The sequence below is a fragment of the Melanostigma gelatinosum genome (genome assembly GCF_949748355.1).
Source record: "Melanostigma gelatinosum genome assembly, chromosome: 16".
In the NCBI taxonomy this organism is placed as follows: Eukaryota; Metazoa; Chordata; class Actinopteri; order Perciformes; family Zoarcidae; genus Melanostigma; species Melanostigma gelatinosum.
Genome location: NC_136649.1, coordinates 16,231,359 through 16,244,323, shown reverse-complemented (window position 1 = coordinate 16,244,323; position 12,965 = coordinate 16,231,359). Strand labels below are relative to the sequence as shown.

General features: G+C 42.2%; 1 protein-coding gene across 1 annotated transcript; it reads left to right on the top strand.

Annotated features, from left to right (window-relative positions):
- On the top strand, nt 1-12,949 carry hif1aa (hypoxia inducible factor 1 subunit alpha a). The gene is made up of 15 exons (XM_079286076.1): nt 1-234; nt 7,319-7,509; nt 7,883-8,034; nt 8,292-8,376; nt 8,985-9,094; nt 9,211-9,407; nt 9,579-9,685; nt 9,816-9,963; nt 10,166-10,473; nt 10,560-10,741; nt 10,830-10,952; nt 11,064-11,311; nt 11,393-11,492; nt 11,586-11,676; nt 11,775-12,949. The coding sequence occupies exons 1-15, from the start codon at nt 203-205 to the stop codon at nt 11,942-11,944; spliced, it is 2,244 nt and encodes a 747-aa protein (XP_079142202.1). The 5' UTR covers nt 1-202; the 3' UTR covers nt 11,945-12,949.
- The last annotated feature ends 16 nt before the right edge of the window (nt 12,950-12,965 follow it).

The following is a 12,965-nucleotide window of genomic DNA, read 5'->3' as shown; positions in this document are numbered from 1 at the left end:
GCACTGTCTCTGGAGAAGACGAGGCGAATGTGATGGTTTTTAGCGGATGAAAACACATTTAAACAGTGAGAACTCAAAGCGTTTGAGGATTTTACGGACTCACATCAGTGAATAATCGCGGGATTTTGGGTACATTTCTCGACGGGCGCGGACACAGCTTGACACCGAGAGAGAGACTCAACTCCGGTCCTTTCGTCCTGACATGGACACAGGAACTGTACCAGAAAAGAAAAGGTAACGGCAATGCTAACGTCGGGCAATGCTACGCAGCAGGCTGTGCTGTCGTTTAAGAGCTGACATAACAACTTTGGTCTTCGATTGGGGTTTGACTGCTACTCGTGATGTGACATTATGTGCTTTATTTCAACGTTTACTGATAGTTTTGTCTGTTTGTTCGACACAATGCGTCTGCTAACGACGCTGTGTTATCGTTAGCAAGCTGCTAGCTAGCTTCCTCAGAGCTGTTGGCGTTGACCTGTTGACATACCAAGCTGCAGGTGTTTATTTTGATAAAATCTGCTTTGAAATGAAATAGATCTTCATCAGCTATCGTTACTACCTGTTTGTTTTTGATCTCCTAAATGTGATACCCCGCGTTATGTTTATTTAGAGTCTGACACATGTGTTAGCTTTAAATCCACTTTATAGTAAACTAACTGATATGTAATTAGTGGTGTGACATAACGTTACTGTTTGTGTGTAATGTGCCAACCATGATAGTGTTCATCGTTGAGAAGCTGCCCGCGCGAGTCACGTGACAGTGGTGTGCGGTTGCTGATGAAATATTTATGGTTCAGTGAAGTTGGCTTTGTTTTGATTTCTCTTTTATTTGTTTTTTGGCCTGGAAGCAGTTTATGGTAAAGTTTAATTGGAGAAGTTATTATAATTTATTGCAAACAACTTTTCCACGTACACTTACATGGTAACCATGTAAGTGTACGTGGAAACGTTGTTTAGCAATAGTCGGATTTAACACTACTTTTAATTCCACTAAATTGTTCTCACCACCTGTAATCATCAGCAAAAAGCCCAAATATTTAGCTGCTGAGTCTGTCTGCAGTTGGGTTATCAATCCTCATTCGGACATCCAACACTTTGAGATGATGTATTAAATATTTTCTATATAACACATGATATTAATGATTCACTGTTAATCACAAACAAAATAGATGTTTATGTTCTGACTAATACATTTAAAAATAATAATTTTCTATCATTGAGTAAAACTATCAATCTAGCTTGGCAGAGTCTGCATTAAGTGTAATGTTGACCTTCGTGGTTTTTCTTGACATGCTTTTGTTAATAACATAGTAATAATTAATTAGTATTGACTTCAGAATAGGATCATTAACACTTTGCTGTGCTTTCAGCAGATTACTGAGGGCCTTTCTATCATTGACAGACACACTAAATATGTGGACTTGTGCTGAAGAAAGCTTGATTTTTGCAACATATCCGTCCTGGTTCCACTTACTGTACAGATCCAGATGGAGGGAAAGGTGGTTCCAATAGAAACAGAAGATGCAAGACCAAAAAGTCACCTAAAAATATACAGTCCTGAAAAAAAATAATGACATGTATTAGAGCAGAGTCTTTATCGTGGGCAGGGAACACTGGGACGAGGGGGTGAAATAGCAGTAATAAAATTCTTCCACAGAGGACAACACAAGAAAACAAGAAAACTTCACTGTGTAAATGTTGATGTAAAAGAGTGTTGTCTAATTTAAGAAATGGTCATAGAGGAGGATGCGCTTTGCACCTAGGTTTCCTGTACAATCTCTTGGTAAAGTTGGGTTAAAATGGAATTAAAAGGTCTCCCAAAAATGACCTTGGTAATGGTGTCTTTGAAAAAAGTGTAAACTCAACATGGCTGCTAGTTGTTAGTTGCACAGAGCTTAAGTTTCAGCCCACATACTTAAGTCCTACTGAGCTGTTGTTAAGATCTTGTTACGGCTGTTGGTGTTATTGTACCAAACGTGCGTGGCATGTGTTACTTCCGGGGTATTCAATTAAAATTCAGCAAGGTCCAGTTTGAGAGAATTTCCTCATACAAAGGTTCATCAAAATAATGTCTAACGTGTGCTGTGAGCTATGATTTAGTCAATCAAAAAAGCCACGATGTCCATATTTTTCTCATCTTCTGAAAAGAGAAATCTGTGTGCAGGGACTTTATCTGTTGAAACCACTTGTTTCAGCTCTATTTCTCTTTGTTAACATCAGTGTTGGACAGTGAATTACTGGGTTAGGATTCTGATCATATTGGGCTCTTAGATTGTTTATTTTGTGTGCCTTCATTTCGGATGTGAGTGGATTGGTTTGGTCAAAAGATGTGTGCTCAGTCTCGTAGTGGCGCTTCACATTGCCGCTTTCAATAACTGTCACGGTCTCTGAATATACTGGTCGTACTGGTTTTGAACTGCCCTTAGGAAGAATGAAGATATAAGAGTCTGTCCATTCTTGTTTAAGGCCTCTGGTTTTGCTGTCCACACTTCTCTTCTTGGAGAACCCAATGTGAAATAACTGTTGGGTCTCTCTCCTGTGGGTGTGTGTGTACATGTCACTGGAGTTGCATCGCTTATCAGAATACACACATTTGATTGGCTGAGTAGTATTTACGATTTACAAAGTCTCAATGAATAGCTTTGTGTTTGTTTTTATCTTAGTAGAAATCAGGAGTCGTGGTCGGTTTGATGCAGTTCAAGCTGGTGTCTGTGAGGTGCCTCTGTGGCGTGATATCAGTCTCATCTCTTAATCACCGGGGCTTGACGTCTATAGGAGGAGCCAAATGTGTGTTGCGATTCACTGCCTGCCAATTTGTAAATTGCCCTGCAGTTTATTGTTGGAGTACTTGTTCAGGCTAGTTCGAAAGCTTGAAAAGGAATTGGTGTCTCGTTGATTGTGTTTGCACATCTTGTGACTAAAGACAGAAATAAGAAAATGTGCACTGAAGGCTTTAAAAAATAAATAAATAATAACAACAAACTGATAAATCTCTGCTTTCTTTGGATGTTCATTAAAGTTAATCGAGCTAGCATGTTGCCGTGTTTAAAAATGTGGAGAGGTGTTTGCCAGCGAGCTCTAGAAAGGAAAACAAGCAGTTGAAACTTCCTAAACTTTAATTGTGAGATCTGAAAAATTGCAAGGGTTACGCTGTGCAATAAGATGTTTAATGCCACATGCATCTGTGTAATGACGCATCTTTTGTTCACTGTCTTTATTTCAACACTTTGTCAAAGCCACTGTAAGCATGGCTTTGACAAAGGAAGGAAGTATGAAAACAATACCTCAATGCATCATTTCTTCAACAGACTGCACATTTATAATTTGTCGTTGAATATATTTGCCACTGTGCTGATTAGGTTGTGCAATTTAACTATGTGCGTTACTACTACAAAGGTTAGTGTCCAAAATTTGCCCAAATAACATTTCAGTATTTAATATTGCCTTGATTAATTGACCTAAATCTGGATTCATATGGGGATTTGTTTATTTTTTCAGTTTTGGGCTCACGGATGATGCCACTGTCTGTCAACAAATAATAACTATAAATAATGATAACTATGTACTAATTTATGATGCCAAATCGTCACAAATAACTTTAAGTGATGCTGAAGAATAGCCATATTTAAATTAAAGTCATGTATTTCGAAAGCACTGAGACACTATAGCGCTATATCTTTTTGGTAAACTGTTATCTAATTGGTCATGGGTTGGAAGGCCAAAGCAGGTCAGCAGCATCAATGTTAAATGTTCTGAAACTTTGACTTTCGACCCGTCTCCCAGGACCCTCTCTTTCCCTCGTCAAAGTAAATCCTGTCCCTGCAAAATTGCATTAGTAGTAAAATGTAAAAGAATCAAACATTTATGAGTGTCTGCTATTTTAATAGATCATATTGTCATGCAAAGCACAGGTCTGTTTCTCCAAGGCAGTATTTTTAACGTTCCCAAATATCCCTTTTCCATTGAACACACGTCAGAGATGAGGCTTCGTAAATGATAACACGTGGAAAGTAGAAGTACGGTAAGTCAAATACTTGATCAGTTGGAGGCTGTACGATCCCTGTCGGCAGAGTCAGACTAGACTCTCCAATGGACGGTGTTTTTTTTGTGAAGAATGAATTGTGTATGTTGCACTTGGTGGATGTACGTGGGACAAATCAAATCAGTTGTAGTTGACTTTGATGTATGGAATTTGATTTATGTTAGCTTGGTGAATGAAATGATGTGAGCAATGTTTGAGCATGTTTGCCAGGACCAGACCTCTGATAGGCAAGAGTTCCTTTTGAAAGCAGTCAATAATAATTCATATTATTGAGTCCTGTGAACTTATTTATTAACGGTTATATTGTGTACGAGGACTCACAAAAAACTGATTCAGCTTCAAATTTACACCAGGAGTCTGTTGTAGTTTTAAAATGGGTCAAACTCCAGTAACTCTCTGCACAGCAGTAATAACGACTTTCACACCTGTTACTACCCCGTATGCTAGCTTTTTATTTTCCTTTTTAAGGCTTCATAGACTACTTTATTTAAAGATGTTGGTACGCTAATAGAAAAATACTTATATTGTTATCATGGCACGGGTTCATTTGTGAGTAAAGGTTTTACTTTCAGTGTTGCTTTGCTTTTCATATTGGGTCGAGGTTTTAGTTGTGTTGGATTATATAATGGACAATGTTTATTATGGCACTACAAAGGATTGACAGACCGTGAGAACATTTCTCTGGCAAAATAGGTCAGCCCGTAGTAACAACATACGCAACTCTGGTAGCATTGGCGAGGCTCTTTTCTTTTTATGCCGTGTTTTCCCAATAAGCTCGAATCCACTCGCTCACACCTCTTAACACCTGAAATAGACGTTTACATAATAGCATATTTCTTAACAGAAAACAACACGAATGTAATTAAAGCGGCGCTGGACATGTGATTGTGTATTCAGTGAGGCATATCAAGCAGAGGGCTGCTGGGCATTCATGACCATGTGCATTAATAGTGTTATGTAACGGTGACTTTGTTTTAACATCAAGGGAACTATTTCATTTCATTGCATGTTTCATGTATAATACGTTTTAGCAGTTTTCTTCTCCCCCGTAGTTGAAAACTTCTTCATAATGAAGTATCACAATACTGAAAAGGATTCTTTAATATTGGATCCTGTGAACCGATTTATGCTTTCAACACAATCTGCTGTCTTTTGTGATCTGTATCTTTGAATAAGTACAACGGACTTTACTTACTAACATTCTTTGTGATTGTGGTAATACACAGTGGCTCAGACACTGAACAGTTTGTCATGTTGAATGCAGGACTCCGTCTATTCAGTGGAGGAGTATTACAGCTGAACTTAATTTGAGTAGGATTTGCATAAAGTTGTGTGATACAATATGGGAACAGCCACTACAGAGGAAATCCATTTGTCTACAGGCCTGTACTAATAATAATGCATCATCTGGCCTCCAGGGGGACCACAGTTTATAAATGTGTGTGGATTTTATTTCACCCTGTGATGATAGATGAACTTACATGAATGTAGGTCGGAGGAGGTGATTGTTGCAGTACGAGCCAAAAGTCAGACTGTAAGAAAGGAAGTGTAATACAACACAGAGGGAGCATAACTCTGAGATTATCTGTCATGATGTCTGGATGTTCTGGCTATCTCCTGTGGAGTTGACAGAAGATATTGTATTGCAACTGTGCAAACATGTGTGTGACTGTATACAGTTGTAGCTGTAATTGCAGTCTGGGTTGAAACATGTTTATCTTCCAGTACACATGGACTCACTAATCCTTGAGAGGAGGAAGATTCTTGTTTTATGCTCCACCAAGAACCTCAGTGACGATCATTTGTCTCCGTGGGCATTTGTCATCAAATGGGAATTACATGAGGATGGAAAGGTATCTAGTAGAATTGTGGTTGGGCCATGATTAAAGATGGGTTGGTTGGTTAAAAAGAATGTCATAGGTTTGAAAATTGTTTTATATTTGCGTTTTTGTGTTTTCTGCAGTTGAGCACCCAGGCCCTAGTGCATTTGTGCAGCTATGTACAACTGTTTGCACACAAACATCCCCATGTGTTTACAGACTCACAGGTGTTTTTCTCAGGTTTAGGCTTTGGTCGTTGACGCTGCCTACGAGATAAAGGTCACGCTCCGACTTTTTACCCAGAGGTGGTTTTTATTTTTCCGTATTTGAAGGAAAGTTTTGATCCAGAAGCATTCCCTTCTTTACCCGATGAAAGCTCTGTCTGCAGCCCTGCCAGATGATCTGATATGCAGGAGCCGGTCCATTTTCTTGTTAGAGAGCCTTTAAATAACAACATGTCCTCGGTCAATGCTGTAAGTATATCACAGATCAATTCCAATTCGGTGTACATTTCAAAGCCACGGGCTTTTAAACTGCCATCTCAGTGTCATCTAAATGCTTTGGAGGTTATGGGGTTGTGGTTGTGAGAGGGGATAATGGCAGAAAGTCAGTCAGGTTGACTGTTGTAATTACGTTGCACATTTAGACAGTCTATTTATGTTGGTGGTCATCATGAGAGCTGCCCACGTGCTCACCAATACAAATAAAAACTCAAAGCAGTGCTTGGCTTAAAAGCCAAGGTTGTTCCATTGTTAGACACATCAGTGAAATAAAGGGAATTAGTGAATTGTGTCCTTTTAAAGTCTGCTGTTCTTCTCATTTTAATATACTGCCATGTCTTAAGAACTTGTTTACAGTGTGTTGAGGGTCCATTAGACTTTGGATAAATGCTTGATCTAATATGGGGCTAGCACAAGCGGTAAGAAGTTATGAGGCATGCTAATGAGAAATAAGAGTGTTTGTTTGTCCTGGTATTGTGTGTGTGTGTGTGTGTGTGTGTGTGTGTGTGTGTGTGTGTGTGTGTGTGTGTGTGTGTGTGTGAGATCGTGTGATCTCTGTGTTAGTGTATTATCGTTCTCTCTCCTGAAGATCCGTTCAGCCAGACTCATAAATGTCAGGATGGTTGGTGTTGCTTGTAGCTTGGCTGTGCAGACAGGAGACTCCATGCCCTCCCAGGCAATCACTCTGAGTGGGCGGACTCCATTTTGTTTGGTCAACAGCCAATAAGACGGTTGCAGATAGCCATCTATGTAAATGAGTCTGACCGGGGTCCAGACAGAAGCTTGGCTGTGAACTTGCTTGTTTTGGACTCCAGCTGCTGCAGCCTCCCCAGTCACAGGACGGTTAGCTGACCAGACACTCTCAGTCGGGAAAAGGGGGGGGGGGAGATGTCAGCTCTGTGTATTGAACCAGTTGGTGGCCAGGATTTGGCTGACCCTCCACCTGTCTCCTGCAGGGTGAGCTCGGAGCGCAGGAAGGAGAAGTCGAGGGATGCGGCGCGAAGCCGGCGTGGGAAGGAGTCGGAGGTGTTCTACGAGCTGGCACAGGAGCTGCCCCTGCCCCACAGCGTCAGCTCCAGCCTGGACAAAGCCTCGATAATGAGGCTCATCATCAGCTACCTGCGCATGAGGAAACTTCTCAGCACTGGTCAGTGTCTATAGCTGTTAGACCTGTCGCTGAACTATTTAGCTTGGGGGCATAGTGTGTATTTTCTTTGTTATTTTTGGTCTCCATGTGACGATTACATTTTGCAGCCATTTCCATTATCATCTTAGAGGCATCTTGAGAATGGATTGTTTTGATAAAGGTGCCAGATACCTTTTAATTGTTTGTTTTTTGACTGTGATAAGCCACAATAAAAAGAATGTAAACGATCTTTTGCCGGAAAGAAATGACACCCTACACATCTTTTCATGTAAATTTCCTCCGTTTTTTTTGTCTTTTCCAACCTTCCTTTACCTCTCTCCTCTCCTCCTCTCCTCTCCTCTCTCTCGCCTCTCCTCTATGTTATCTCCTCCAGATGAGCCAATCACCGAGGAGGAAACCGAGCTTGAATCACAGCTGAACAGCTCCTACCTAAAGGCTTTGGAGGGCTTTCTTTTGGTCCTGTCGGAAGATGGAGACATGGTCTATCTAACTGAGAATGTCAACAAGTGCCTCGGGTTGGAACAGGTTGGTCTGAGTCGACCTGTTGTGTGTAAACGCTAAAGAGACCCTCTAGAAAATAGCATAGGAACAGAAAATTAAATCTGGTTGATCTTAGGTTTTTACAGATACTGCTCAATAAACAGCCACATACACATTCGGCCTTTTAATGGAAAAACTGTAGAAATTGCCACACAATGTCCACCATGAACAACTATAAACTGCTGCGTGCACATGTACATGGTAACAGGACTTTCACCCTTTTCTCCCTCCCTCTGATGCAGTTTGACCTGTGTGGACACAGTGTGTTTGACTATATACATCCCTGTGACCAGGAAGAACTGAGGGAGATGCTGGTCCACAAAACAGGTGAGGGACAACAGCGAGTCGAGACAAATTATATGACCTCACTAATTGACAGAATCGGGTACACACACACACACACAAGCACTCTGTCAGGTCTGACCGTGCTCCAATAGCAGTTTCACTCCTTTTTTGGCAAATTCAAAGCAGCAGGCTGTCAGAACGGGTTATTGTTTCCCACTTCAGTCCAGAGGTCAAAGTGATTAGAATTGGCTCGTGTTGGAATTAAGTGACCTTTCACAAAGCACAGAAGGCACATTTCCCATTTTGCTTGCACAACACAAGTGAGCTTTTCTTTGTGTGTCAGTGGATTGAATTTGTTGTTATTGTATAATTCCCAGAGAGTTCATTTCAGGTTCTCACGCCCCGGTTCTTCCCTTTTGAAATGTACTTCATAACATAATTAGTTTTCAGTGCATGCCATGCATTTCAGTCAGTTTACATGCAGAGATATTTCAGCTACAACGGCCGGTCGCTCCACTTCCTTTATTTAGCTTGCTGTCAAATGACCACAGTGCTCTATAGCCTCATGTATCCTCAAAATGCAAATGTGAACTCTGAATGAAAAGATAAAATGGATGCAGTCAAACCTCTCTTCCTGTTTGTGATTTCAGGCTCCAAAAAGGCCAAGGAACCAAACACCGAGCGCAGCTTCTTCCTCCGAATGAAATGCACTCTCACCAGCAGGGGCCGCACGGTCAACGTCAAATCAGCTACATGGAAGGTAGGCGGTGGTGGAGTCAGGGAGGCATTTTAATTATGTGTCTGCTGCTTCAGAAACATTTCACTCTCCTTGGGGGAATTCTACTAGAAATGTTATGACCGGCCTGTTGTTTGTAGGTGCTCCACTGCTCCGGTCATGTGCGTGTATATGACACCGAGGAGACTCCCAACGGGCACCAGGAGCCACCTGTCCCCTACCTGGTATTGGTCTGTGACCCCATCCAACATCCCTCCAACATCGAGGTCCCTCTTGACACCAAGACTTTTCTCAGCCGCCACACGATGGACATGAAATTCACATATTGTGACGAAAGGTGGGTGAATATTAAGAAGCTTGACATGGAGCCTGTGCTTTTACTGTTATTATTGCCAAAGCTCTCTTTAGCGGTCACACAGTGCCCCCTAGTGTCCATAGTAGGTACTACAGAAGCCTCGTCTGCATGTCAGCAGAGGAATTGAGACTTTTTTTCTTTTTTTTAAACCAGGATCACTGAGCTCATGGGTTATGATCCAGAAGACCTGTTGAATCGTTCTGTGTATGAGTACTATCATGCTCTGGACTCAGACCATCTTACCAAGACTCACCACAACTGTAAGCATGAAGAACAAGAGTGCATTGAATTAAAACTTAACACATTTCAGACGTTATTTTTGCCAAACCTTTAACCAAATGTCTAAATCTATCTGTTCTTGATTTCCTTTGTGTTTCTCTCTGCTCTTAGTGTTTACAAAGGGCCAAGTGAGCACAGGCCAGTACCGGATGTTGGCCAAGAGAGGCGGCTTTGTGTGGGTGGAAACACAAGCCACTGTCATCTACAACAACAAGAACTCCCAGCCACAGTGTGTTGTCTGCCTCAACTTTGTGCTCAGGTACCATAAAGGCTCTTCATTATTTCCAGAAGAGATTGTAAAATGTTTATTCTCGTGTAAAATGAGATGGCTGAAGATCTGGCTTGTACGAAAAAGACAGATTACAGACCGTGTTTTTTTTTTGTTTTGTTATTCTTTTGTGGTGGTATTTTCAGAGCCATTGCAAAAATACTCAGTAAAGTCAATCTCACGGCTGTTACAGTGGCATCCAGGAGGAGAAACTGATATTGTCCCTGGAGCAGATCGAGGATGTGAAGCCAGTGAAGGAGGAGGAGCAGCAGGAGGAAGAAAGGGATGTGGTTCAGAGCAGCCAGCCCGACATGTCTCAGTTCCTGCTGAAGGACGAGAAGAAGGGCCCAGAGCTGGATGTGATCAAACTCTTCATTCAGGCAGTAGAGGCCAAGCCTCTGGCGAGCCTGTATGACCAGCTGAAGGCAGAACCAGAGGCCCTCACACTGCTGGCCCCGGCTGCTGGAGACGCCATCATCTCGCTGGACTTGAGCTGCCCTGGTTTGTGGCCTCACAGCACTTAAACGTCTCCACAGTAGAAATCAGAGTTTGAAACCATTCTTACTTCCCTTTGTCTTCCGGTACAGATTCAGAGATCCTGCTGCTGAAGGAGGTCCCGCTATACAATGATGTAATGCTTCCCTCCACCAGCGACAAGCTGGCGCTGCCGCTTAGCGAGCCTCTCCGTGTCGCCACCACCAGCTCTGAGGATGACAAAGCGAAGAGCTATGCTCCAGCCCGGTGCACCTCATCGAGCAGCTCCTCAGAGGTCAGACAGTCAGTTGTTGTGATTTTGCAGTATTTCCTCCACTTACTAATATGTTCTGAGAAGGGAATGACCTTTGACTTCTCTTTAGGCCGACAGTCCGCTGGACTTTTGTTATCCCATGGACTCGGAGATGAGCTCAGATTTCAAACTAGACCTGGTGGAGAAGCTGTTTGCCATTGATACAGAGCCCAAAACCCCCTTCACCACACAGGTGATAATGCCAGGAGACACTGTGGAGTTCATTGTGGTTAATTGTTGATCAAACATAGAAAAAGGCTCTCTGTATTGTTATTCATTTGACTTTTTTTTTCTCCCCTGAAAGGCAATGGAAGACTTAGATCTGGAGATGTTGGCTCCCTACATCCCCATGGATGATGACTTCCAGCTGCGCAGTCTGACCCCAGAAGAGTCTCTATCTTGTGGACCAGTCCAGTCCCTTCAGAGTTCTCCAGTCCACGTGATACAGGACATTCACAGCTATCCCAGCTCCCCATTCAGTGCACCAGGTAGTCGCACAGCTTCCCCGGCACCACTTACCGCCCCTCATCCTGCCACCATCGTTGCTAAGAGGTAAAGCCTCCCAAAAGCTCCATATTCATTGCTTCAAACTGCTTTTTTTGGAGTTAGCTAATCACTATTTCTGTGCCACAGGACCCCACAGCTGGACAAAGAAGTCTCGCTCAGGACCCTGGCAGCTCAGAATTCACAGCGCAAAAGAAAGCTGGGTGACATAAAAGAGATTATTGGACAGGTACGTCACCAACATACAACAATGGTTTACATCGATCTGACTTTATGTTTACAAATGGAGAATTTGAGTGTCTGTATTTGATGATTTTCACAGGAAACTCTGCCCAAGGAACAAGTGGAGCAGGGCAAAAAGCTGAAGGCCTCAAAGTCAGCAACAACCAGGACCATACTTCTGCTGCCTTCAGGTGAATCAACTGGATCTGAGATTTTTAAAAAACCCATCAAACTGCTCCGTGATACTAAGCACCAGCAGAATCATAACTCTGAAATATATTGTTCTTAGATTTGGCGAGTCGGCTGCTGGGAAGCACGTCCGAGAGCACCGGTTCCCTTTTCACGCTGCCACAGCTCACCAGCTACGACTGCGAGGTCAATGCCCCCTTGCAGGGCCGTCAGTCCCTGCTGCAGGGAGAGGAGCTGCTGTGCGCTCTGGACCACGTCAATGCAATCTAGCTAAAAATAAAAGGAGTCCCTGTTCACTGCTGGACACTACAATGTCTCCCTCATATTGTCACTCCCTTTCCAAGAGCCCTGACCTCGCCCCACTGCTCCTTATTTATGTAACTGTACGAGTTTGATTATAGTCTGGCTGCTGTTTGTGCACCTTGTGATATCTGCAGCATTCAACCGTGGCAAACGCCATAGCAGCATCTGGGTTTTGGTGCAAAGGATTCAGGCATCATGAGATGTCCAATTGTCTTTTTGTTTTGTTTTCTCTCTATTCCGGGGAACCTCTCGGCACATAACGCATCGACAGATGCCCCTTTTCCAGCAGGTCACCACAGAACCTGGGTCTACTGCCAGCAGTGTATTGTAAGCTTCAGTCGCACAATTTATATTTTCTTAAAAAGAAAAATATTACCAGCAATATATATTAAGCCTTTTTAAAGTCGTTTTAATGGGATTTAAATGATCAATTTAATTTTTCCTCCCATACTTGTATGTTGTAGTACTTGTGCCTAACAAGATGTCCTAAGTCCAGGTTAAGTATGAACATATTGTTTAGACCTTAGGTGGTTTGAATGTTCTCTCCACTTAGCAATCAGTCTTTGACGTAGATGAATTTAATTATGTAGCAGTCCAGTACATGTCACTTTATTACTTTACTGTAAGTGTGTGTTACTGTACACATACCAGAGAAATTACTCTGGATTCACAGCTTTGACTTCTCTTACTATGAAATCGGAGAGTAACTGCTTCACTTCTTTAGTTTGCTTCTCATCATAGAGGATCGGCATTTTTCTTGAACATGAAGTCAATTCATGTTTTGGGTTTTTACTGTGAGTGACATAATTAAAAAAAGTCTTTTAAAATTAGTGGGATGTTCATATTGTCATATTGTCGCACTTGAGTTCTCAAACCAGTTTACTGGTCGTCAGTTAAACACCATTGATCCGTGCCACATTGTTGGGTCTCATGCTTCTTGTTGCCGTACAACATTAAATGGCTTAAAATTAAGTACATTGTTTCAGGT

What these genes read in the sequence shown, in the direction of transcription:
- hif1aa (XM_079286076.1), top strand. Translation starts at nt 203, where the DNA reads ATGGACACAGGAACTGTACCAGAAAAGAAAAG. An exon ending in GCTGGACTTGAGCTGCCCTG is followed by an intron (nt 10,474 to 10,559) that starts GTTTGTGGCCTC and finishes CTTCCGGTACAG; the next exon opens with ATTCAGAGATCCTGCTGCTG. An exon ending in CATCGAGCAGCTCCTCAGAG is followed by an intron (nt 10,742 to 10,829) that starts GTCAGACAGTCA and finishes ACTTCTCTTTAG; the next exon opens with GCCGACAGTCCGCTGGACTT.